Genomic DNA, 22,502 nt, shown 5'->3' with positions numbered 1-22,502 from the left:
GAGTTGGCTGAACTTTATTTAATACATTCCAAAGAACTGTGTTCACACCAACATGATGGAGGATAGATACACAATACAATTCTAAACATTTTTACTCTCTAGCAAGCGGGTTTAGGATTCCAGCCTTACTCTACAGGAGGGTGGGCAACTATAACCCACCAGATGTTTTTAGCATACAACTTCCATCAGCTCTAGCCAGCATAGGACTTTATCACATGAAGAATTTATCTTAATTTCGAATGAAAAGAAAGTGGGGCCAGAACATATTCATGTGAATTCGCTAGTTCAGCAAATTTATGTGAATGCGAATTGCATTCGAACTGGCTTCCCATTGCCAGAAAATAACATGCCATTGCCCGAATTTGCGTGTGGTAGTCTATCACGCAATAACGTTAAATGCCATGATTGCCATTGGATTATACTTCCAATTTCCCTTGTCTGATAACGTCCACAGTCATTGGTGAAGATTAAGTTTACTTCAGTCGAAAAACATCTGGAGAGTCATACATTCTCCATCCCTGGTCTACAATGATTTTTCTTTGTTCAGTGCAAAGAATATTCATTTTATTCAGAAAACTATTAGTAAAGTAAGACTGTTTAGATACAGTTGTACCATATTAAATAAATGCAAAATATGTTTCCATCATACATTAAATAAACAGAGCATTTTTTGCATGTAAATTCATAAAATTGGCTAAGACTGTATTTCAAACAAAGCTGTACATAAAGTTATTTAGTGCTAAAAATCTATGATTTATTTTTCAAGTATAAGTCACTCAGAAATATTATTGCCAATACTTGTGCTGTGGTCAAAATCCAGGGATTAAATCAGAATGTGTCATTTGAACTCATTCACATCGTGAAATATTTGGATTGAGTTTTTCACTGAGTTTATGTATAAGAATTGCCAGCTCCTCTGTTGCCTGAGACTTGTCTTCCAGGAGTTCATAGCGGAGACTGGAAATATCTTGTTTAATTTCCTTTAATTCACCTGTGTAAGTAACAAAAATAAAGTTACTGACAGAATATTTGAAGTACTGTATATGCTTAGCACTCCTATTAAAGTCACTGGGAATTGTGCTTAGATTTGGTGACATCAATCTAAAATAGGGAAAATTTAATGGAATACCTGGCTGTAATAACTAATCATTTACATTTTCTGATTTTATGATTCTAACCTATCTGCTAATTATCAGAATTTTTCCCTATGTTAACATATACAAATCAAAGCTCAACCCTGATGATTTTGAAATCCAGCATTTTATATAGATTTTTTTTTCCAATGCTGATTTTATATAAGCAATTGAATAGGTTAATCCTATATGCAGTGGAATTCTATGTATGTTTACTGAACAGCAAGTCCTACTGAATATAGGGAGTCTTACTACTAGGTCAGTGTCCTTACATTTCAGTCAAAAAAGTGCTAAATAAAATGCATTTTAAATACCAATATGTTTAATGTGGATGGTGACACTAATATTTTTAGCATTTTCAGTACTGTGATACCACTTCAGAACTACTGGCTAATCCTGACAGCAGTACTGAGACTGTGTGACATGGAAAAGACGAAGAAATGCAGAGTTGCACAAATAAAAGATGATCAAAATTCAAGCATCTCACCTTCTGGTCAGTTTTCATATATAGCAATGGCTAATGAGGCATTTCAGAATTGATTGAAACTAATGTAATTGGCCAATTTTTGACAAGTTTCATATTTAGAAAGGACTTTTTGTGGATTTCACAAAATGTGTACCAAAACAAACCTTTTTAAAAAAAATGAAATACTGTATAAAATGTTTATAGTCTTCTAGGCTTAGCAACAGCATATACCAATGCTACATCCTTTAGTTTTCTTTTCTTTTGTTCTTGTTCTTTTATTGTACTATGCCGGTGTTATGAAATGTTACCTTGAATGGATTTTAAAATTTAATTAAAAATAAATGAGAAAAAGAGAGAAATAATTGATCACTTTATTTCCTGTATTTGCACAAATTTTCCATACCTTATAGCAAGTCACCTTGGTATATTTAGGTCATTACATTTCTTTCTATCAGCTAGTTTTATAAGTGATTTCAATTCATATTGATGTTTCTAAAGGTTACTGAAAATGGTTTTTGTCTCTAATTCAAAAATATAGCAGATCTATGTTTAGCTCTATACAGATAGTTGTCAGCATTCACAAGCAACTATTATCCTTCATAATTTTAATGTAGTTCATAGGATTTTATACATAGGCATAGACATGCCTAACTAAAAAAAACCCCATAGACTGCTTACCCCTATAGCCATATCCATGAGTTTTGAGCTGTCTTTATAATTCTGAAGGTTTGTCCTGGGTCCTGAAGCAGCATAGAGCTGTCACATAGCCTAGGAAGCCCTGGTGGTTCAGTGATTAAATACTGATACTGCAGCTCCAGGTTGACGCAGCCTTCCATCCATTCGTAGGTTGGTAAAATGCATACCCAGTTTGTTGTGGGCAATTGGCTTACACATTCTAACCCACTTACAGAGTGCTGAGTTCACTATGAAGCGGTATAGAAATGTAAATGCTATTGCTGTTGCTAGGCCAGTACTATTCAAAGTGGTGGTCTACAGACCTATGCCTCTCCACATGCCATCAGCTGCTGATCTGCAACAAGTTTCTAGGAAGCTATACAAATACAATAATAATATGGCATAAAAGGTACTGGTCTCTTGACACAGTGTGTGGTATGTAGAGCTGTTGTTCTACATACCACATCAGATAATGGTGGTCTAGACTTCAAGGTGCTTATTTTGTTGGCGAGGAGGCTCTCCAGACAACAACTCTAACTCTGGAATATTGACCCCCCTCAATTATTTTTTGCAGCTAAAGGTCCTAATTTAAACCAGTCTAGTATTTGAAATTATTCTCCACAAAGACATTGGAGCTTCATACAGCCTTCCCTTCCTCCACATAAAGCACTTCTGGGCCTTTCACCTGTACATGTGTAGAAAATATAAATGCAATTCCAAATCATATTTTTGAAATCTAATTGATGGCTATGAGGATGATAAACTTGCAATCACATTGTATGCTGTCTTGTTTTAATGTCATCTGTGAACAGACACATTCTATTTTGTGTGCATTTTCAGTCTCCCACACACTGGTTTTCCTCAAAGCAGAGACTGGCTTTTAAAATATATATTAACCTCTCCTCCCTATATGGCAGTGTGTGAAGAAAGTCTTGTCACCTTTCTACATCCTTCCATATAACTCCCCCAGCTGACACTGCTGCTGCTTATGGAAAAGGAGGGAGCATTATTTAAAGAAGTGTTTAAGTATTGCTGAGGTTGTTTTATCATTCAAAGAAACATGGTTTGTGTGAAATCAAAGGCTTTCATGGCAGGCATCCATATTTTTTATGGATTTTTCGGGCTATGTGGGCATGTTCTAGAAGAGTTTATTCCTGACGTTTCACCAGCATCTGTGGCTGGCATCTTCAGAGAATGCTGGCATGGAAGAGAATGGGGTGTGTGTATGTATGTATATACACACACACACACACACTGTGACCCTAGATAGGGAGGAGTGAATTCCATATTAATCTGTGTATTGTTCTGTTGTTGAATAGCAAGGCCTCAGGGTGTGAGGATATGCAAAGAGGATTAGTGTCTGCTTAATTAGTGATCACTGTCTGCTGGGGAAGCCCCTAACCCTGGGAGATTTTCATTATCTGCATTCTGCTGGGTCTTGATTTTAGTGTTTTTCAGGACTGGTAGCCAAACTTTGCTAACTTTAAGGGTTTCTTCGTTCCTGTTGAAGTTGGCTTGGTGTTTGTGGATTTCAATGGGTTCCCTATGCATTCTGACCTTATAGTTGTTGGTACTACAGTCCAGAATTTCAGTGTTTTCAAATAGCATTTTATGCTTAAGATGGTTTGTAACATGTTCTGCTACAGTTGATTTTTCTGGATGACTCAGTCTGCAGTGTCTCTCATGTTCCTTGATTTGTGTTTGCACACTGTTTGGTGGTTGTGTATCTATCTATACAGGTGTGTACCACATAAGGGTTTCAACTTTCTGAAAAGATTTGCAATCAAATAAATTGATACTGCTTTACAACTAGATACGACTCTCTATTTGAAATCTCAATAAACCACATTTTTTGGTTGTACTAATAAATTGCTAAATCTACAGCAGTTCTTACCCTCATTGACTTCATCATTTTCTTTGTCCACTTGTGCTTTCAGAACATAGCGTTTTATAAGTCTCTTCATAATTTGCTGTTGGATACAAAAACACTGGTTCATTAGTTGATCGCTCTGACAACCCATGGGTACAATCTCTTAACATGTGGCAGCAACTACTTCAGCGTAAATATAATCAAAATGTACCTTCCAGCAATGATTCCCTTGGAAGCAACCATTCATGTCAACATAAATATTTCATCACCATATTTATTTATTGCCTTCTTAAATTGCATGAGACAAATTCTTGGAGAACAAGGTAATAAATGGCTTTAGTCATCATGGCAACTAAAACACCAAGAATTCCCCACCCAAAGCCAGACTGCTTGGTGAATGCTCAGTTTTCTAGTCCCCAGAAGTAACACTTCCTACCTCTGCTCAGAATTCCAGTTTCTGCAAAAGGTGAATCAGAGGGTGTTTGTGTGTTCAAGTCCTGCATATAGACTTTCCATGGCCAAATGGCTGACCATTGCAGGAAATGGAAGTAGAATGCTTGTCTAAGAATTCCCTCAAGACTTTCAAATGTGCAATAAGAAACGAGGGTTAGCAACATAAGGCCCCTTCACCACAAGATGTCAGCAAAGTGTTCTTTTTTAAAAGAATTCCACTTTGTTATTTATAAAAAGTGAGAGAAGTTCCTACTTCAAATAAAATCATTCCCTCTAATTACAAAGGACCCCTCTGTCAAGAGAAAAATGAAACACTAAAGGGTAAAAACAAAGATATCAGCATGATCACAGAAAAAGACAGTGTGTGTTGGTGAAAACGCACCCAGTTTTGACCTGGCCTGGCAGGGCTTTGCAAGGCAAGGAAGAGTTATGGAACTGCAACAGAACAATAACTCTGAAAAAGCCAGATGACGAGGTTCAGCAATGGCACAGGAGTGTGTGTGAACTAACTTATATAACAAACTGTGTGAAGCACAAAGATAGGACATATAGAACCACAGTTCATATATAACACTCCCAATATCTTAAACCTTGTTATATAGGTGGCTATTGCTCACTTCTTCTCCTCAGTCCTTCCCCTCTAAAGAGATTCCCATGCACCACCAGCCCTAAGGTTTTGTGTTATTTCAGCGCCAACCTCAACCAAAGTTAAAGCAAATCAGGATCCCTCTTAATTATGAAAACAGTGTCAAATTCAGGTTTTATATCTTGGTTAAGAAGAACCCCAGACAAAGACTACTAGAAGAAATCCGAGCCAAAGGAGAGTAGCAGTAATTCATTTCGTGGTGTTTTTATGATGTGATCTACTGCTTTTAAAACAGCTGTTTCTTAAATGTTGGTTTTGCTTTTTACTTGTATTTTTTCCTTATTTTCTAAGCTAAACTTCTATTGGGGGTCAACAGAAACCATGGCTTAAACAGGTAAACTCAGTGACAAGAAAGAATAGTCTTCAGTTATTTCCTAATCTGCAGGTTCACAAACAGGTACAATTATTTTGCTCCTCTCTCTCATATATAATATGTCTCAAGGTCAGTCTTGCAGCAAGAGTAAAATGGAGAAGAGAGAACGAGAGGGAGACAGAAGGCATGGGAACATTTTTTATATCCCTGTATCTGAATAATGTGCTTGTGTTTATTTATGCAGATTGGTATTTACATTATTCATGCTTCATCTTTTTCTCACTGACTTTCTTGAGATCTACTGTATCATATTCTGACCTTTTGTCTGAATATTTTTCAGTAGTTCAGCACTAACTGGTGCTTTAAACAAAAACTACAAAACAACAACAGCAACAAAAATGTTTCATTTTGTTGCTAGAACCAACGATTCTTTAAAGTTATAGTATTGTATTGTTTCTAAAGAAGGTCAAAAGCACATAAGGTTTTGTTGTTGAATTCATTCCATGATGCATTTGGTATTTCTGTAGTTCTAAAAATTTATAAAATGTGATCCTAAACAAACCTACTCATGAACCAGATTAAATCATTTAATGAATTGATTAAACATTCATAAACGAATGAAACATAATCTTGAAACTGTCCCGAATTGAAACTACAGTCATCCCTCCATATTTATGGCTTTGATATTTGCCGATTTGATTATTCACGGATTTCATTAATATGTTCTCTCTAGGACTGTCTAGGTCCTCCAGTGCAACTCTGTGGTCAACTTTAACTAAAAGTTGCACTGAAAGGCCATTTGTAGCTACTCCAGTGCCATTCTATGGTCAGTGTATGTTGGACATTGACCACAGAGTTGCACTGGAGGACCTAGAGATTCCTAGAGAGGTGTCCTCTCAGGTAAAAACAGTGGGTTTTTTTTTTTGTTATTCGCTGTTTCTCCTTATTTACGGGGGTCTTGTTCCCCTAACCCTAGCGAATATGGAGGAACAACTGTAGTTTGGAAATGTGCACAAAAGGAACAATCACAAACAAATAGGGAAAATTAACACAGGAATAGCTTTTCCTTCCTGCAACCCCTATACTCAAAAATTAACAGATGTCACAAAAACTTCTTTTTGCATACTGTGACAGCCCTATATAGTAATAGCATGAAAACTCAGAGTGTATTCATATAATCAGAAATGCATGAGCTGCTCAGGTAACTACTTACCTGATAGCGTGTTGGCTGATTGAGAATGCTATTAAAGCTGTGTGATTCAAAAACTCTTGAGTTGGATTGAGAAAAGAGGTTTAGCTAAGAAAGAATAAATCTAAATTAGAATATCTTTCATGGAATCTGCAACTATAATCTGCCATCACTTGAATGTATGTTTTCATTATAAAATTCTGGAAGAAACAAGTTCAGCTTTGATTTTACAACTACTTATGAATACACTTCACTCTCAATTTGAAGGAGGGAAAGAATATGTATGTTTTAGCTATTCCTGAACCAGAATTATGAAGCATAATCAGCTAACATTTCAGCAAATTGAAGACTGGCTTGCACTGTCCAACAATTCCCATATGCAGAATTTGTGACAGGCTAAAGGACTGTGAAAGTAAGTAGTATTTATAATACAGTATTGAAATAAATGAATATTGGAAAAAAGTGAAACTAGATTGTCAGAAGAGCTTGTTGTTGTCACTCCTCCACAAAAGCAGAAAAGCTTCTTGGTATTAATGTATATATTCAGCTCCTTAATATGGAAAGAGGTCAGCGGATGTGAGGAGCTCACAAAGGGCAAAGATGACACTGCAACAAAGGATGAAAACAGACACAATATAAAAGACTAAAGACAAATATAACATAAGAGAACTTGTGACACATTCCTCAGCCCTTTTCTTATACAAAAAGGGAACAGATATATGTGTGTATGTAGGCCTGTAATACACACAAACACACACACACACACGTTTTTATTCTCACTCACATGATGGTTTAATATTTCTCTTTTTCCAGCAAAAAGGTCAAACATTGCTAAGAAGTAAATGAGGAACATTTTCCCTTGAAAAAATATATGCAAAAATGTGTTTAGAATAAAGACCAGCCTATGCAGCTGATGCCTTTTGTGTTGTTACTTCTTACTGTTGGTTTCAATTTTTCATCATTTTTATGAGCTGTGTGTTCAAGCTTTTACAACTTAATTAGCAGGCATGAAAGTTGCTCACCCATATATCAAATACATGGAGTAGTATTCAAAGCCATCACTCCCAACTTTGAACATTCAGCTGAACATATAAAATGAGATTGTACACATGTTCAACATGTGAACATCAGGGAATGTACTGCCAACCCAAGAGCCAGCATGGTGTAATGGTTTGAGCACTGGACTATGACTCTCAAGAACAGGGCTCAAATCCCTGCTTGACCATGGAAAACCACTGGGTGACTCTGGGCAAGTCACACTCTCTTAGCTTCAGGAGATGGCAATGGCAAATCCCCTCTGCATAAATCTTGACAAGAAAACCCTATGATAGGTTTTCCTTAGTGTCGCCGTAGGTCAGAAATGACTTGAAGGCACACAACCATAGTTGTCAACATCCTCTGCATATATTCATTCTAGAGGGAAATAATGGAATAGGCCCAGGAATGCTAATTCACATATGAATTTTGCTTCCTCCATCTACCATATGGACTCACCAGGTTTTTTTAAGTGCCATCTGTACAATTATTTGTTCATTGTCTTAATTTTAAGGAAGATTTTTAACACTGCAACATATTTACATAGACTGGAAAATTGGTTTTATTAGAACTTACATCTCAAAAATATATATATTTGAACTTAGTGGGGATATTCCCCCCTCCAAAAAAAATTGGGCTTACTACTATAGCAATGTTTTATGTCTTTCTTTTTCCAAAAATAGTTGGCTGAAGTAATATTATGGCAGCCTATCCATAGCTTCACCCACAATGAAGTACACCAGCAGTAGAGAAGCCTGTCCAACCTACCTGCAGGGTCAACCCAAGACATTTTGCTCTTGACACAAGTGACAAAAAAAGAGAGTTTCCCCTTCATTCTAGGACTGGCAGTTGGTTCATACTCACCAGTTAGCTGCGTACTTCACAAGAGAGGAATGGTCAAGGAATCCAAGAGGAATCTCTAGGGATTGCCCCTATTTATCACTAGTCTCTGCCACCTGGGACATATGCCTCACTTTGGCAAATGGTAAGGCCAGCCCTGCCTACTTCATATAATAAAGTCATAACACTACCTGAGAAAAGCCCTGGTCATGTATTAATCTCTCACCTAATTAGAATCATGTGAGAGAAAACAAATAAATGTGCTAGCTTCACCTCCAGCATCCTGATTCTCCTCCCAACATAAAGGGGCTACATCAGGGAAAAAGTGACCGCAGGTCCTCTGTTATAGAGGAAAGACCTCTCTTTGTAGGGCTGCCATAGGACAGTCCTCTATTGAAAATGTCCTCTGTTTGAAAGGCTGACCAGTCCAAGCTGCTTTAAAGATACCATAAAGAGAGAGCTCAGAAACCCTGAAATTTCCCATCAACAGTTAGCACCTGGACAGCAGATCCTGCAGGCACAGAGCTCACCTGGCTACAGTATTACCTATTTGGATGAGATGCATTATAATCCTGTTTAAATTATAAAAATATTACTTAAATTATTTAAAAAAACCATTTCCAATTTTGCATCTGTACCAATGCAAATCAGTGTCCTGGTTTGCCTTTCTTTTGTTAATGTAAAAGTGGCCACTCTAATCAAGAAGTAGGTTTCCCATGCAATTTACAAATCTGGCTCTCTGCTGCACACATTCCATTTCATGGACAGTTATGATGATAAGAAGTGGGTTGGATGGGGACATGCAACTCCCTACCCTCTTTATATGCAGAATGCAGTTTAAGGAATTATAGAGGGTCCTCTTGCCTCAATCCCTGTAGGCCTGAGAAGGGATGTGGGAACCTCTGCAAACCAGATTCTGACCCACTTCCAGTGGGATTAGATCCATGGACTGGAAGTTCCCCCTTCCAATGTAGAGTTTATTGGAAAATAGAATTATGTGTATATTTCGGATTTCTACACATCATTCATCCACCTAAAATCAGTGGTTCCCAAACTGTGGTCTTCCAGGTGTTTTGGACTTCATCTCCCAAAATTCCTGACTGTCAGCCAAACTTGTTGGGGCTTATGGGAATTGAAGTCCAAAACACTTGGAAGACCAAAGTTTGGGAACCAGTGACCTAAATGAAATTTGATAGATGTAAATGTTTTGGTTATCTTAATATTCCAGCACTATATTATCACACAACCTGATGAACAACACATATTTCATGAGTACAAACAATTACTTCGCTTTTAATAATAATAATAATAATAATAATAATCTAAGATTGAAAAGGGAAATTTTAATGAAACATATGGAGTCTGTTTTTTACTTACCCTGGATTTTGAATTGTTTATTCCCATTTCCATATCTTTTTGGAGCCTTTTCCTCCTGCATGTAAATAATTTAATGATTCTCATGAAGAAATAAATAAAAGACTTGGGACTTGGTACAAGACTAAATGGAGGTGGCAGGGTTTTTCCATCATCGAAGTATGACAACCAGAGCTTAGAGCGAGCAAATTTCCATTCCACATCACTATCATCCTGGGTAAGAAACAGAGAAAGGTCCATTCTTCTTTCAGAGATCCAGACTATGTACTGCTTGTCTTTTCTACAACCAAAACATGGGGAATACTCTTGGTATTAAATATTTGTTTTCTGCCAACATGTCATAAATCTGTCAGCCAAGATATAAACATCTTTACAGAGATGCACTGAAAATAATGGTATTTACTTTCAAATAACAGCATGATCCACAGAGGCTCCATATTTGTAGAATTCACTCCCCACCATGATTCACATAAGTCCAGTCATAATTATTTTTAAATGAAATGTTGAAGTCTTTTTTTTACAATCTGCATTCTACTATTTGCTGTCTTAAACAGTCTTAGCACTGTTAAAATATCCATGGACACTTCTAAAATGAAAATAATGGCTTGAGGAATTCAACTCCCAGAGTTTAGAAATATTTCAATTTATGAAGTAAATAAGTCTGTATAGGATTGTAAACTGTTTTTTTTTCTACTGTCCTCATATTACTTTTCTGCTTTTAAATTACTCTTTTTAAATCTCTGTTTTTCGTTTTGTTTTTCCAATAGGAGAAAGCAGTTTATGGCTGGCATCCCATGATTTCTTAATGCACACCTATGAATTTAGCAGTTCCAGAGGGGTATGTTACACCTTTCCTTTGAACAACCTGCATCCATGCAATTATACAAACTGCTTCTGAAAGTTCCTGCTATCTCAAAAATGTAGCATGGTCAATATTTCACATTTCAGTATGTTCCCATATTCACAGAAATCAGAGGAACCTAAACTGGGGATAGTATCAAGTTCAGCACTAGAAAACTTCACTGTTTGAAATTTAAGAGCATAGTACTTAGCTGTAAGACTGTTAATTAGGCCTGGGGACCCTCAGGTTCAAATTCCCCATCATTCATGAATACACAATAGAAAGCTATAGAACAGTCAATCTTCTCTGCCCTCTTAACCTACCTCACAGGTTTGTTGTAAGGATAAAGTGGGGATAGAAGCCTCATATATTAATTTACCTGGGAGCAAATGCCATTGAATTCAGTAGGGAATATTTCTGAGTAGACTTAATCTTTGTTAAAACTTTTCAGAATCTCCCAGTATATTTCCCTTGTGCATATATAACATTTTTAATGTTCTGAGTCTTACCAATGAAAACTCTGAAGTGTTTGTAAGGATCAAACATTCCCACAGCTTCTTTACATGCAAAAAATGCTATTTTTTATTACACTATGCTTTGAATGTAAACATACAGAATTAACTGATTCAATTCTTTAATGCCATGGTTTGCAGGCCTGTCAAATCCAGAATAAAAAGCTTTCTAGTAGATGAAATGTGGTAATTTGAATATATATATATATGTGTGTGTGTGTGTTAAAGTTCTAGACACTAGCCCATTTTGATTATCTGCCACTCCTACTGTACTGATGTTAAGTGCAGTCTTGGATACTTTAGTACAAATACTAGCGTTCCTAATATGTATCTAAATTTAGGTTCAAGATGTATATGGTAAGAAGGGGGGAAATGATTACTGTATATGACATTCTCAACAATTAATTTTTGTAATCTTGATAACACAGTTTTGCCATGCAGTTTAGTTATCACAACACTCTCAAACTCTACTTTTTGTCACTCTTACCAAACATCAATCTAAGTAGGAACTTAGGAAGATAGTGCTCAGGGAGCAAAACTTGGAAAAGTTATTATTTTTTTATAACTCCCAGAATCTTGCATCCATTCTAGCAGTGTTAAAAGCCAAAGGTAAAAAAAGATTTGTGATTTAAAAAGCCCCAGTATACTTTAGGTCAAAGCGCTTACTGACATTAATGAAATCCGAGGAGAATTATTCTATCCTTTTAGAAATGCAGGGGGTGGTGGGACAGGACAGAAAACAATGTACAAAAGCTGAGAAACCATCAAACAGTGGTAACATGGAAAGGGATAGCATCTGAAGAGGGCCACAAAAGCTAGATTCATTCTGAAGTCCCCAACCCTGGTTTAAGGTATCAGTTATGTCAATTTGATCCTCCAGATACCACAGATTAACATACAAGAATAAATTATGGTATCGCAAAATGTATCTGTGAAAAAGAGAGAAAATTAACTTGCCTAGATTGTTTTAAATTGACTAATGTTGTTTTATTGTCTACACTCCACTATGAAATCATTTTATACAAGACATAAATTATTAAATAAAATTATATCAGGTATCTAGAAAAACTAGACTTTAAGGGGCTGACAAAATACTTTGTTCTTGTTTTTAGTACCTCATTGTTTTTCATATTAATGTAATGAGGGCGCAGAGCCCTGGTGACATACCAAAGACTAGTGTATCTATGGAATATGGTATGATTATTTAGAACAATCACAGAATTAATTACTGGTATATAGGGTTGAAGAGTCTATATCAGTGCAACAAATTTCCCAATTGTTAGGGATCAGTTCACAATTAATTACTCAGTTTAGACAAAATTATATTTCATGACATCTATTCAGTTTTGCACATTTATTAGTTATTTTTTTAAAAAGTGAAAAGATCTGATGGTTGATCTGAGTATTATTTATTAATACAGAAATTGCATCAAGGCACTGAAATTAATGCCACTGTTGCTGTCTATTAGACACTGGCAGACCATAATGCAGGGGTGAACCTCGCTCCCGAGTACAAAAGATAAAGTGATGAGATGACAGCTCCTCTTATCCCTCCCACCTTTCATTTTCAATCATCCTCATGTATGACTGAGTTATAGTTTTCCTTCTTCAGTATCTTTTCTTCTAGCGGAAGGGTGCGTCTTATCCAAGTCCCATATATTGCAGGATTCCTATGTGACCAATCCATCCTGGTCAGATTAAATCCAGATTCTAGGCATTCTACCTGGAACCTGTTAGGGCTATTGGCTGATTTATAGTCCAAATTTTCATTTTTAAAAAGTAAGTCTCTAGCGTTTCCGGAAGTGTAAATAAGAGTGCAGAAAAGGACCCTCTAGTCCTGGAGGGATGGGTGCCTGAACAGGGACCCAGATGGACAGTGGGTGCAGGCTTTTGTACAGCTCAGTCTCAGCACAGTTCCTGTGCAATCAGCAGTTGACAGCACAACTCTGTCTGCCACAGTGGCTGTGGCCTAGTCTACTCACATATGAAAGCTCATGCTGCCAAGTTCATTTTTTCAGATAGTCTCCAAGGTGCTACAATATCTCTCTACATCATGAGGATGATGATGATGATGGTAATTATATCCAAATGCACCTGAGGAAGTAGACTTTAGTCTATGAAAGCTCCTGCTGCCAGCTTCTTTCTTTCAGTTAGTCTCAAAGGGGCTACAAGATCTCTCTACTTATTTGTATACAGAGAGACAATTAAAATTCTTTTATTTTTATTTTTTTATATTTTATTGCCTTGCTGTTTAGACTAGGAAAGCTCATGCAGCCAACTTGTAAAGCTGCTTTGGTCAGTCACAAACCGTGTTGCCAATTTCAGGGATTTTTCTCACTGCCCACCCAGTTTAATTATTGAATTTTCCTGAGCAGAAGAATAAGAAAACCTCCAATTCCAAAATCTCCAACTGAGCCTTACTTCAGCAGCAAACACCTTTCTAAACTCTGGTGTGCTCCTGCACTCACTCCAGTGCTATACGCACAGTTCCCAATATGTCTTCCCATTCTGACTTTATGATTATGGGGTTGTTTACATTGACCCAAAAGATTGACCTCACCTCATCGTTTCCTGGCTCGCAACAATCCCCGCAGCAACCCATTAATATCATATACTAGCAAACATAGCAAGGTGACATCAGGCCTAACCAGCCAATTTTCCCAGTGTAGCTCACAAACTGTCTCCTCCAATCCCCCATTTCAGATCTCTGCACAAATGCGAGAGTAAATGATTGTGGGGAGAGCAAATTCACATGCTCTATTCACTGAAATAAAAACAAAGAGGGTGCAATGCTGATTGGGTGGTTGGGGGGATTAGGGTGTGGGGAAAAGTAAAAGGAGTAAAAACAAGGAGAGAGGAACAGAGAGGGGGTAACCCAGTCTAGCCCCTCACCACTGACCTAGACTGGAGTGGGAAACTGAAGCCCTCCAGCTGTTGTTCAGCTATAACTCCCTGCATCCCTCAGTATTAGCAACACTGTCTAGGGCTAACGGACTTGCATTCCATTTCCAACATCCGGACAGCTTCAACAGCCCACTCCAGTCTAGATCAACACAGCAAAATTTAGTTCTTTCTGCAAAAAGCACATCAGCTCTGCCGCAGCATCTTAATGGAACACTCCTTTAATATCTATAAAGCAATTAGCATGCATGTATAATCTGTCCAGATTGATTGCCTGCATTGTCCTATGCACTCCACTTTTCTCCAGCTAGGTCACGTAGAGAGTGTCTGAGCCATAAATCATTTTTAACTATGTCTACAAAACAGCAAGAATTAGATTGCCATATATTAAATGGTTGCAGAACAGACATAGTTTAATAATCCCATCAAAGTACTCCAAAATGTCAGCTACTGCAAAATGTGGTAATTCAGTGTTTGCCAGGAGTACATATGAACACCATATTACTCCAATCCTGGATCAACTTCACTGGTTACTACTTTTAACTGTATTTTAACTCTACCGCCTGGATTTTATTTATGATTATCTTTTTGGCCTTATAGTTTTATGATATGAAGGTTTTAATGGGACTTTTATTTTATATCACACTAGCTGCAATTGATAAAAAGAATTAAATATTTAAAGCTACAAAATTCACACAGCAAGAATAAGAAAGGAAAACAAATATTAGAATATATTTTCAAACTTTAAATGTGACAATTATTGTGCTGAGTTTATGAGTACTATATAATAAAGTGCTATATGCTATGACAATTTTGATTAACAGAGTAATTACAAAGACTGAAAAGAGCCATAATTATTAATCAAGTTGTGGTGTCTTAAATTTAATTTATACAATTTTGCAATAGTTTGTACAAATAGATTGTCACAACCACAGCAAATAATATATATTCAGGTTCAAACACAGTTCAGAAGATGAAATCAGACAGAGGTTTGTCCAATTTGTCCCTGAATTTCTTCAATGATCCAACCTATTATTTTATGATATGTTGAACATATTGAGACCTACCTCAATTTCTTGGTATGAACTGTTGATCATGGCAATCAACATGTTGAGTAAAACCACAACCATTGTTACATTGTATATTCCATACAAGACATAGCCAATATTCTCGATGAATTTATGATCATATTTGAGGACAACTGATGTGACCTCCGATAAACCAAATATTGACCAAAATAAGGTCTTAAAACTTTCTTCAACTCTGCATAGAAGAATAAAGCATTAATGAATTCAAATACAAATGTTTTCAATGGTAATTAGATTATTTGAAAATCAAAACAAGATGAGCACGACATAAAATGTTTTCACAGAGAGATTTATACCCCTGTGCCTTTTTGCATATTGTCAATTATGTTTGTATATAGCAAACTGCATTAACAGAATTACATTTGAGAAAGTTATATATATATTGCCATTCTTGTGTCCTTATATGCCACTTGTAGCTTAAATTTACTGAGAAAAAAGGCAACATCTCAAGAGCTATTTACTAGAATGTATGGATGTTTTCTTTCTTCTAGCAATTTTCCTGCTATTGCTTTATAAGAAACTCAGCTATTACTTTACAAGAAATGAGCATGTACAGCCCCAATTGAATGGCTATGGGATCATACAGAAGCCATACAGGGTTCACACTCTGACCAAATTTCCATTTATAATGCTCCAGCCAAGGGAAAGCAGAGGGAAGGATTTTTTGCTGATTCCCATCTTCTTTTATGGCCTCCTAGAATGATCTCCTATGATGTTTCAAACAGTCTTCCAATCCTCTGAAGAAGATCTAGCTTTGGTAGGGAGATTAGAAAACTGCAAGAGGAGGGGTGAATCCACAATGATGTGCCTCTTCCATATTCCACCACCAAAAATGTTTTGCTGGATTAGAAGTCTTGCAAAGAGAAGAGCTCTTCAATCCATGAAAGGCAGAGCTTAGATCCAATTCAGAATGACGAGGGCTCAAGAGTCCATTAATTTTGATGGGCTTAAATTGTGCATAACTCTGCCAGTGTGCTTGAAAAATAGTAAGGGACTGGAACACACTAGATGACATTGTCATCTCAAAGAGAAGCTAGTCATAATATTGTCATTGCTGTTGTTGTTGATATTTGAGTAAGTTCTTCATTATGAATACAACTCATCAAGCCAAAATGGAGATGATTCAAGAAGATGGAAATCAAAATGGGAGCCAAAATGGCTTGGAAATTAAAATAAAATCAGAACACAAAGAAAAGAAGAGAAAAGTGAGAAAGAAGGAAGACAAGAACAAAGAGAATGCAGATGTACCCTCCTCAGATTAAACGAAAAGAGAATGCAACCAACAAGCACTTTGGATTGCTTCTTCATTCTTGGAGTTATGGATACTAAACCCTTGTATTGCTCTCTTCCACAGTTTATATCCCAGGTTGTAACACTGGCTTACTGTTTATAAAAATCTTTCCTTGCAGATTTAGCTTTGTTGCAGCTAACTTGATGGAAGAGGAGTCTAAGAGGAGCCCGTTTTTAAAGCATCATAAAGTTGAGGCATAGTGCCTTTGGCGATACCTATCACACAACGCTGTCTCCTTCTTATCACTGCCCTGTCCTCCCAGAGTGACTAGCTTGCACCTTGCCACTGATGGGGAAAACCCATCAATAAATTCCCAGTCACACTGGTATAACACTACTCCTCAAGTTTGGCAGATTACTCCTGTGGTAGCTCCAGGATTGGGCAGCCATGTGAGTCAGTGTCCTCCCTTCCCTGCCCTCCCCTTTTACTATTCCAGAGCTGCCTGTTGTTGTTGTTGTTGTTGTTGTTTACTTTTTTTGCTTTTCTCTTTGTTAAACTGCATCACTATAACTCTGAAACTGCATTAAAAAAACCTCACATACACATACAAATGAAAGGCACATAGGAAGGCAGTGTTAAGGACAAGGGTGGAAGAAAGAATGAGGGGCTAGCAATGGCCCAGTCACACTATCAAACAGAGATGTGATAGGGAGTGCTCCCAAACTGGTATGTATGCACTTCCTTTCATTAATGCAGTCATGGCGAGAATGGAGGTCTTGTCATAAAGTCCTAACATAGATGTTTTTTCTATGGGTCTATACATTTAAAAAAAAGGTTGACTTTATTGTTCTTTGTACAGCTGTGGAACAGTATAAATCCTGTTGGCCTCTGTTATTAAAAACAATGATGGGCCGATATATTTATGTTGTTTGCATTGCTAATTTTGTATACTGAATCACATTTCTCACAAGAGTCATTTTCTGTCCTAAACAGTTTATAAAAACCCCAAACAAATAATAATAAAAACAGGAAACAAATGTGATGCTTACTAACAAGCTGCCATAGAAGCATAGAACTTTTAAAAAGGAGGAATAGAAAGTAGCATCACCTATGAAGACTAAATTATGTGAACATCATCCTAAGGACATCATCCAAGTATTGTATGGAAACAGCATGTATCCTTACATGTTGAAGCAATGCTAAATAGTAGATAAAAGCAAGCTAATCTGTAATTCAGAAGTGACATTAAGGAGATTATTGCATTAGCTTCGCTGCCGGAATAGATCTGGGATGTATGTAACCTGGGCTTCTCCAGACTTGTCCTGAATCATTTCAAGAACGGGAAAATATGCAAGAGAAGCCCGGGATGCAAACTGCCCGGTGAATGTGATATAATCCTCCTTAAAGTTACATCCCAGGTCTATCCCGGCAGCGCAGCTAATACAGTTAGCAATAATCTCCTAAGAGTGTGCAAACTTTCTGGACCCAAGAAAAGATCCCTGTACTGTGAACAAATGTGTTATCAAATGATAACGTTCATCACTCAATACATACCATATCAGCTAATGATATGCTGTGTGTGTGAAGCAGCCATTACAAAGCAAAACTGATGCCTAAAGTTTTATGTACTCACATCTCATTTAAGAAGCCTTCCCCAACCTGGTGCTCTCCAGAAGTACTGGCACCTCAATTCTCACCATCTCTAGCCAGCATGGCTACTGTCCAACTTAGTTCTTACATGTTCAAAATGTGGAGAACAAAAGTTTAGAGAAGGCTGATCTGATACAACTACCTTTACAATGGAGTTAGTTGATAGTTTCCACTGCAAGAGACAACAGGTGAACTGTAATCTCCTTGGGCACCAGCCCATTTTTGTTTTGTTTTTTTCCTAATGTAAATGTGTAATGCACTATGGTCTAAATCAGTCCCAAAGAACTAAGTGATCTCTCACCAAGATGTACAAGCAGGTGTAAACCAATGTTTGCTGCAAACCTCCAGCTGACTGCATCAAATAATGGAGTTCAGGGTTATGCTCTTCTTATTGCATAAATATAACTTGTTACTTACGTAGTAAAAGCAGCATTTACTTTGGCTCCAAGATAGTAGGAGTACAGTATGAACATCCCAATCATAAATGCAAGAAACACCATAATAAAAAGGACCATAAACTTGAAAATGTCTTTCACAGTCCTTCCAAGTGAAATCTGCAGTGGACCAAAACTCTCATTTGCAGGCAGGATATAAGCAATTCGAGAGAAGCTAAGCACAACAGCTATTGCATAAAGGCCTTCTGATATGATCTGTGGATCAGATGGAAGCCATTTATCTCGAGCTGGAAGAAATGACATTAATGAGAAACTCCTTTTTTAAAAACCCATTTTTCACCGTGCTTTCAAAAAACAAAATATTTATCTGGCAGTTAGATGTGTATATATCTTTATGAAGACAAATAATTAGGTAACTAAATAGGCTTTTTTTTTAGTAACTCATCTTCACCTATATTCTGAGCAATGTTTTCTACACACCACTGAACTGTTAGTTGTCTCCTTTGCAGACTCCAGTTACACCAATTAATACTTGTTATAAAAATGCATTGCTTTCAGTATTTTTTCACATATTTAAAGATCACACTGCCTTCTGTACATTACAATGGTGTAATGAAAAACAACACTGTGCCAAAACTTCAGGCACAAGAAGAGTAAACAATAAAAAAAGAAACAATGCAGCTTCTTTGAACTTACCGTAAGTAAAATATTCTATGTCTGGTGGAAGTGTGACTACAGAGAGGCTTGATTCTTGAATGTTGTTGTCCACATACTGCTGTGCTTTTGTAGCCTGCAGGAATGCTAATAGCCTGGCTGTGAAAGCTGCAATGAAAATAGATAACATCCCAAAATCGAGAACATTCCACAGCTGCAAAATATATTCCCGAGGTCCTTCTAGCCAGAGCTCCTTGCACTCAGACCACATCATACCTGGAAAAAAGAAGTACAATAAAAACAAAGTAAAAATGTTATTAAGACAGAAGTAATTTCCAAGGTGGTAGCCATGTTAGACTGTTGCAGCAAAAAGATGTCACAAGAAAGACTCTTGTGACACCTTGAAAACTAACAGGTTTTACTAGGTGTAAACTTTTATCATCTACAGCCCCCTTCTTCATATGAATGGAGTGGGAATATCGACTGAGCATCTGATGAAGCAGGTAACAGTCCACAATACCTTATGCCAAATAAAACTGGTTAGTCTTTAAGATACCACAACACTACTGTTGGGAATACAGTATAATAAGCATTTACACAGGAGTAAGAGCCCGTACAGACAGACCAAAATAAAACTGCTTCGGGTCACTTTGGAGGTATGCTGTTTAAATGATGCATGCATCCTAAGAGGTCAGAAGCCACAGCTTTGGTGCAGCTTCTAACCTCTTAAGATGTGTGTGTCGTTTTTATACAGCATACCTCAAAAAGTGACCTGAAGCAGCTTTATTTTGGCCTGTCTGTATGGGCCCAATTGTCAGACAGGTAACTAAAGTACTGTATAAGCAAGAATAACTGAGATCTCTGTCAGACTGCAGTATGTCACATAATACAAAATACTGTATGCATGAAAGCAAATTTTGTGAGGAAAATTTTATGGACCTCACAATAGTCCAACCAGGAAGTTACCACATATGAAGGACATGCATATTTTAGGTTACCTTGCAAATAGCTGCTAACAATTAGGATTAAAAAAAACAGAAAAGCTTAGCACAACCATTATACTCTGCTATTATAACTACTCAAAATAGGGAGGTTCCAACCATACCATTCTACCCTGGAAAAATGAGGTGCTGGACTGAAATCTCCTTGGAATCACTCTGCTAAAAGTTCAGAGCCAAATATACAGAGAGGGATTATAAAGCAAACACTAAATCACAAAGCAAGGAGGATGTAACCTTTCGATAAACATAGGATTGCTTGATGGCAATATTATTTTCTACATACAGTGAGAACTGGCCAGAAGAGTGAGTACACAATCCTAAGAGCCTTTCCATATTTCACACAAAGAAAATGAAAGGAGTGCCTTATGATTTGTAAAAGATCCTCTGAAAAATAACTGACTGAATCAGAATCTGATTCTTAACGATAATTTGCACATACATGTGCAGAATTGGTTTATGTATTTATTTAATATCATGTCTTTCTCCCAGTATGAAAAACAAGGTGGCTTACAATGTGAATCAAAACAAAATACTAAGACTGCAGCAGCACAGTGACATGCATGCATGTGTGCGTATGCGTGCCAGCAGAAACCATAAATCACAGAAAAAATTAGGCTCAGGCATGCTGGCAAAGTTGAATAGCTGCCAATACTCACAGAGAATGCTGCAGTGGGCCACCATTTATGCTCCACTATGTATTCAGTCTCAGATATATTCATGAAGCTAGGACGTTTTTCAACAGAAAAAGATTCCAGGAGAACAGGACAGCCTGTGGCCATATTGGCTGGGAGTTATTGAACCTGTAGTTTAAAAAAGGAACTTTTCTGGGCTCTGCCTTACTCCACATTAAACATGTGGACAGCAAACACAGACTGATCTCACCACCACGAAATAGTAGCTGATGAACATACACACCTCCTCTCTTTCTTACAGGAAAGTGAGGCAGAAAGCATAAAACACTATGATCATAAGAGGCTGCATCGACAATGCAGAAATAATCCACTTTGGCTCCACTTTAATTGCCATGTCTCAAAGCTATGGGATTCTGGGAATTGTAGTTTGTTGTGGCACCAGAGCTCTCTGACAAAGAAGGCTAAATGTCTCACAAAACTACAATTACCAAAATTCCACAGCATTGAGCCATTGGAGATAAAAGTGATGTCAAACTGGATTATTTCTGCAATGCAGATACAGCCAGAGAAGAAGAAAAAACAAAGGGATTTTAAAGGGCTAAAGATACTCCCAGGTTTTGGTGAAAAGAAGCTGTGGGATCACCAGAGCTTGTTCAAGTAAATGCTAGAAAATAAACCAGCCTAAGTAAATAAACAAAGGAACATTTAATTAGCCAACCTTGTTCCCTATATGTTTCCTTTGCCTCTTTTTAAGTTATGATGAACGTGGGGGTTAAGGAAGGTGTCTTCCCAGATGCCCTGGGTGTTCAATGCCAATGTAGTAATTTATATTCAACGCACGAGGCATACATGAACCCTTCCTCTCCTAAAATTTATATTTTACTGTCTGTTTTCTGAACCATAAGGCTGTTGATTTTTAGTTATGTCTGTCCAATCTCTGCTTAGAGATACAACTAGAAAAATATGCAGCAGCTGTGGTGGAAAGCAGTTTTTATCCACAACTCATGTTCTATCTATAAGTTAAGTAAAAATAAATTAGACAATGCCAAAGTGAGGTGACATACATACCAAGCACCCATACCATTATCAGCATCTCCGTCCAAGTGAACTGTGTAGTCTTAACCCTGAAGATCTGTTTAGGGTAATCAATAACCGTCTCATTTGGTAATACAGAGATGCCTTCAAATCTGTCTGAGGCATTGAATACCAGCAACCCCAAGAAAATGATGAAAGATGCTGCATGTGCTACAAACTTCATGAATGGGCTTCGGAGAACTTTTCCAAGCTGACAAAACAAAGAAAAACATTATTTGTTTATAATAAAGCTTCCCATGGTCAAGAAATATTCCAGAAGGTAAAAACACATACAACTAATGCCACATTAGAATACTTCTCCACCTTATGTACTAGTAGCCATATAGTAGGATCACTCCTAAACATGGCTGCTGTATATCTTTGTTCTTTTGTAAATCACACTGTAATAATGTTCTGATAAAGTGTAGAATCAAAATATTGCAAATACTATAAATCAAACAGCGCTAATCCTCAGGTGCCGTAAGTCATCCCATGGGAGTTCGGGGACTGTGGGGTCACATGGAGTCAG

At 37.2% G+C, this 22,502-nt stretch overlaps 1 protein-coding gene across 1 annotated transcript in view; it reads right to left on the bottom strand.

Annotated features, from left to right (window-relative positions):
- Nucleotides 1–409: 409 nt before the first annotated feature.
- The window catches only part of TRPC3 (transient receptor potential cation channel subfamily C member 3), a 63,697-nt gene continuing 41,604 nt past the window's right edge, over nt 410–22,502 (bottom strand). The window contains exons 5-12 of the mRNA XM_042470919.1: nt 21,968–22,184; nt 19,309–19,542; nt 18,635–18,899; nt 15,316–15,511; nt 9,998–10,207; nt 6,770–6,853; nt 4,169–4,244; nt 410–991 (exon numbers count right to left, since the gene is read on the bottom strand). Of these exons, the coding sequence (XP_042326853.1) occupies nt 849–991; nt 4,169–4,244; nt 6,770–6,853; nt 9,998–10,207; nt 15,316–15,511; nt 18,635–18,899; nt 19,309–19,542; nt 21,968–22,184 (1,425 nt within the window). The 3' untranslated portion in view covers nt 410–848. The remainder of the gene's footprint in view (nt 992–4,168; nt 4,245–6,769; nt 6,854–9,997; nt 10,208–15,315; nt 15,512–18,634; nt 18,900–19,308; nt 19,543–21,967; nt 22,185–22,502) is intronic.

The sequence above is a fragment of the Sceloporus undulatus genome, chromosome 5 (genome assembly GCF_019175285.1).
Source record: "Sceloporus undulatus isolate JIND9_A2432 ecotype Alabama chromosome 5, SceUnd_v1.1, whole genome shotgun sequence".
Lineage (NCBI taxonomy): Eukaryota > Metazoa > Chordata > Lepidosauria > Squamata > Phrynosomatidae > Sceloporus > Sceloporus undulatus.
This window is presented reverse-complemented; position numbering and strand designations above follow the sequence as displayed.